General features: G+C 39.0%; 1 protein-coding gene across 5 annotated transcripts in view; it reads left to right on the top strand.

Moving 5' to 3' along the window:
* The first annotated feature begins 2,216 nt into the window (after positions 1–2,216).
* Positions 2,217–5,000, top strand: part of si:ch73-100l22.3 (centriolar coiled-coil protein of 110 kDa) — a 10,040-nt gene continuing 7,256 nt past the window's right edge. Inside the window, exons 1-4 of one of the 5 annotated variants that reach the window (XM_043252931.1) lie at positions 2,217–2,372; positions 2,903–3,041; positions 3,131–3,223; positions 4,163–5,000. The exon at positions 4,163–5,000 is cut by the window's right edge and continues 135 nt beyond it. In XM_043252931.1, coding sequence (XP_043108866.1) covers positions 2,907–3,041; positions 3,131–3,223; positions 4,163–5,000 — 1,066 coding nt within the window. In that variant the 5' untranslated portion in view covers positions 2,217–2,372; positions 2,903–2,906. The other 4 variants (XM_043252929.1, XR_006252140.1, XM_043252930.1 and 1 more) reach the window with 4 other exon arrangements.

Here is a 5,000-nt window from a genome sequence, read left to right as displayed (position 1 = left end):
AGTTATTGTACTTTTGCAATTTGTAGATAAGTAATATAATGTATTGGTATATAACGATGAAATTAACTGTATCAGTCAGTCTGGGGCGTCTTTAATTTATTGATGTATATACTGTATGTTTGTTGATATACAGCTTACTTTATTTTGTATATGACTAATAAATACATTTTGAAAAAGCGAGCTGGTCTGGTGTTTTAACAAGCCATTAATGACCTCATTTAACATGCAATATTCCTCAATCCAAGCCTTTTTTTAGGCGTGCCGTGAATAGCATTGCCACATTTTATTTTATTTTTTTTTTCCACGGACCCTGAGCGAGCGGGAGAAAGAAAGAAAGAAAGAAAGAAAGAAAGAAAGAAAGGTAGCAGATGACCTAGTTTGAAGCAGCTCTCGGCGGGCGTATTTTTGGCCTGACATTAGTAAAACATGACAGAGTCTTGAGGGACGTCTGGAGACGTGTTTACGGCCGTGTTTGTGACCCTCGCTGATGTCACTTCCTCTCTGGAGTCCCTCGTCTTCATCGTCTTCATCAGGGGCTGCTCTCTTGTACTGAACGATCAGGAAACAGACAGATGATTTATAATATTGAATAAAACCAACATGTTTGCTTGTATAGAAATATATTTCAATATGTATTTACAATTATTGCAATTATAATATTCAAAATTATTTCATATATTTATAAACATTTTATATATATATATATATATATATAAATTGGTGCTAAATTAGGACATATTATGTATATATACACATACAGTGTAGAATTTTTAATGTACATTTAATATACAAGTATAATATTTTTCTTGAATATTTACATGTATATATATATACTGTAATCTGTATATATATATATATATATATATATATATATATATATATATATATATATATATATATATATATATACATATACACAGTACACATGATGTAAACAAAAATTGACTTATAGATAGATATATAAATGCATAGAAATTATTATTTTGAATATTATTTTATATATAAATACATATAAAAAAAAACGTAATGATATATATGTACTATAAAATGTTTTCCAAATAAAAAAAGGTCCATTTAGTTTAGGATGAGCAGAAATAGATTTTAAGTATTTATATTATTCATTATATTTCTGACTGATTTTAAATATATCATTATAATAACATCCGAATCTTGACCGGTGATTGGTTATTATCAGATGATTTAATTAGCTTATTGTATTTAGTTTAACCTGTGAATAATTGGACATCTTATTTTTTCTGAAATGTGTGTTATTGTTTGTTTTGGGGTTTTTTGGTACTATTTTAATTTAGAGCTAGTGAGTTTATTTTTATTTTATGGATAATAAGGGTCTTTAACAATAAAAAGTGTGTGTGTGTGTGTGTGTGTGTGTGTGTGTGTGTGTGTGTGTGTGTGTGTGTGTGTGTGTGTGTGTGTGTGTGTGTGTGTGTGTGTGTGTGTGTGTGTGTGTGTGTGTGTGTGTGTGTGTGTGTGTGTGTGTGTGTGTGTGTGTGTGTGTGTGTGTGTGTGTGTGTGTGTGTGTGTGTGTGTGTGTGTGTGTGTGTGTGTGTGTGTGTGTGTGTGTGTGTGTGTGTGTGTGTGTGTGTGTGTGTGTGTGTGTGTGTGTGTGTGTGTGTGTGTGTGTGTGTGTGTGTGTGTGTGTGTGTGTGTGTGTGTGTGTGTGTGTGTGTGTGTGTGTGTGTGAGTGTGTGTGTGTGTGTGTGTGTGTGTGTGTGTGTGTGTGTGTGTATATATAATAGGTCTACCTCTAAATTCAGTTTGGTACTTGTACCTTCATTTAAATGCCATTTCTATTTTTAAAAAACGCGAATGAAATCTTTTTCAACGAAGGATTAAATGAGATATTATAAAAGCAGTTTGCACGTTTCGTACAGTCTGAGACATTAAAACAGTTTTAAACAGAGAGTTATATCAATGATGAGAGCTGTCTTTTATAATGATGGTTCTATTCGGCTGCGGTCTTTTGTTCCTGTAATACCGCCATCATCCGCTCATCCGGGTCTCTGGGGGGCGCTAGAGAGACTTTCCCGCTAATATCGGCGCGTGAATGGCGCGCGTCAGGACGTTCAGTAAAACGTGGACTGGATGAAAATCCGCGGAGCGAGGATAAAATCTAATTATCTTACAAAGCAACTAAACAGAGGTCTGTGATGGAATGATATCGGATTATTTATTACTACGTGGACGTTATACATTGAAGCGTTGTTTAGATTCAAGCAGATCTGCTGCTTTGGAGAATCCGGATCCGTACTCCGCTCCGGTTTTAACGGCCGTCCTCGAGAGCGGAAGCGGAAGCGCTCGACTGTAAACAGACTCTGACGCAGCGCTGAGGAAATTCAACTTCACACACTCAGGTGAACTGCTTAGAAATAATGGTTTATCTTTGATACTCCTGTTTTACTCTGTTAAAATGTAATAAAGTTATTTCGTGAGGCGTGTGTTCGTTTCCCGGCTGATTTTAACAAAGGAACGCTTTTAAAACGTGTGTTTAAGTGTCTCTGTAGCAGAAGACAGCAGTGCATTGTATTGTGTTGACATACATTTTTCTTTTATGCCAAAAATCATTAAGATATAAAGTAAAGATCACGTTCCTTAAATAGTCTACCGTAAATGTATCAAAACGTATTTTCTGATTACTAATAAGCAGCTGAGGACTTCATTTGAACAACTTTAAAGATGATTTTCTCAATATTTAGTTTTTTTTTGCTCCCTCAGGTTCCAGGTTTTCAAATATTGTCTGAAATATACAAAGCATACATCAATAGAAAGCTATTTAATGTGTCTTTCAGGTGAAGTAATAAGTCATAAATCTGTCTTTGTCGTCACGTGTCACCTTAACCCCGTGTGTGTTTGTAAGGATCACCTGATCTCCGCTGTGTTTCAGAGCCATGGAGAGTTATGAAGATTTCATCCGGAGACATTATCACACCGGTGACGATGAAGATGATGAAGACGAGCCACAGACCCCCGTCTCACCTTCATCGGTGATCGTGTTTCGTGGAGCTCGAGTTCTTCCTCCTCTGGTGTGAGAATCATCATCATCATCATCATCATCATCATCATGGTCGTCTCTTTATTCGTGCACTCATATGTTAATGCGTGTGTTTTTCAGTTAAACGAGCAGCAGAGAGACGAGATGAGACGACTGAGAGAGACAGCTGTGAGTCTGATGAAGAGGAGGAGAGAGGAAGAGTCTCGCCCCGGCGTGAGTGTCCTCGGTTACTCCCTCCACCTCAGTCTTCACACCAATCAATCCCAGCATGCCCTGCCAAAAAACACGCTGATCCTCCATGTTTTAATTTGGTTTTCCGGCACAAATATTTAAACATTTATTTGTTTACTGGAGAAGCAGCGTGACCTAAGATTAGAGTTCTCGCTTTCTGAGAAACTGATCAAAGTGTCTCCCAGTGAAGTATAACATATTATATCAAATATATTACTTAAATATATACTTTTTTTTTCTTTGAAATGAGTTTGTTTTACTGAAACCTTTGGGTCGTATTTTGTTCTCATTTTAAAGACTTCATAGTGTTTTATGTATACAATTATAATCATAGACATATGGAAGCCCATAATAAAAATAGAATAAAAAAGAAATAGATTTTTTTGACTTTATCTCACCATTCTGATTTGTTTTCTAGCAATTCTGAATTTACACAATTCTGTATGTATATATATATATATATATATATATATATATATATATATATATATATATATATATATATATATATATATATATTATTATTATTTTTTTTTTTAATAAAGAATATAAAAGGTGAATTGAAGTGTATGATAAAAGTCAGAATTGTGAGATACACTTAAGTTCACCTTTTATTTTCTTTATTAAAAATATATATTTTTTATCTTAAAAAGTCCTAATTGTGAGACTTGTGAGAGGGAAGCCTGAACTTTAAGATAAAAAGAAATTGATGATTTTTATTATTATTTAAAAATTCTTCCATAAGCTTCTATGTCTATGATTTTCAAAGAAAAAAAAACACTTTTGAACACCGTTACACTCTGAAAAAAAACTGAGTGAAATGTGTGGTGACCGGCGTTTGATGAATTTAATGATTTGGTGAAAAATTTGATTTTTGAAAATTGTAAAAAACGTGTGTGTGTGTGTGTGTGTGTGTGTCAGTTCACCGACGTGAGCGTCAGGCGACACACAGACAGGAGTGATGACATCACAGACTGTGACATCACCTCGCCTGCTCCTCTGACATCAACCGCTCACGACGGCCGGTCGACCAATCAGCTGAGAGCTTCTCCAGACGACGGTTCTCTAGAAAACACGCAGGTCACGGTTCTGTTCGAGGGACACGAGCTCCGCTCTCCCGGGCCGTCCGCCACGATGACGTCATCAGGCTACGTGACCAATGACAACACGGCCCTCAGCGGCCGCTTAGATGCGACGCGGTCAGGAAGTGACATCATCAGTCACGCGCCGGTGGACGGAGCGCTTCTAGAGGAGGAAGAGGAGGAGGAGGAGGAGGTCTCAGCGCCGCTTCTGAAGCCCGGATCAGCACCGTCTGAACCGCACCGACCCAGCCTTCAGAACCTGCTCAAGCAATCCCAGGAGTACCGGCGGCGCCAGCGGCTCCTGCGCAGTCAGGCCAGAGCCGCAGAGGAGCACAGCCTGTCCGATAAAGAGAACGAGGAGCTCCAGCCCAAACAGACGCGGAGGAAGGAGCAGGACTCCAAGCAGAGGTTCAGCAGCGTCCCCGCGCCCAGGTTCTGCCTGAGTCCCGTACGCTGCAAAAAGCGCGGCAAGCTCCCGGGTCCGCTTCGGAGAGGCCCGGCTAAACCGGCTCTGACCGGTCGCCGCGACAACGGGCCGCTGATGTCGTCGCAGACGGAGCAGATCGCGCAGCTGGAGCTGAACCTGTCCAGCCTCAAAGCGCTGATCTCGGACCTGGAGACGACGCTCACGCTCTCCCAGGCGGCCGAGGGCGAGCCCAAACCGTCCAGCGGCTCGT

Source organism: Puntigrus tetrazona, chromosome 11, assembly GCF_018831695.1.
Source record: "Puntigrus tetrazona isolate hp1 chromosome 11, ASM1883169v1, whole genome shotgun sequence".
In the NCBI taxonomy this organism is placed as follows: Eukaryota; Metazoa; Chordata; class Actinopteri; order Cypriniformes; family Cyprinidae; genus Puntigrus; species Puntigrus tetrazona.
The sequence above is the reverse complement of the archived record's forward strand: the minus strand, read 5'-3'. Positions and strand labels throughout refer to the sequence as shown.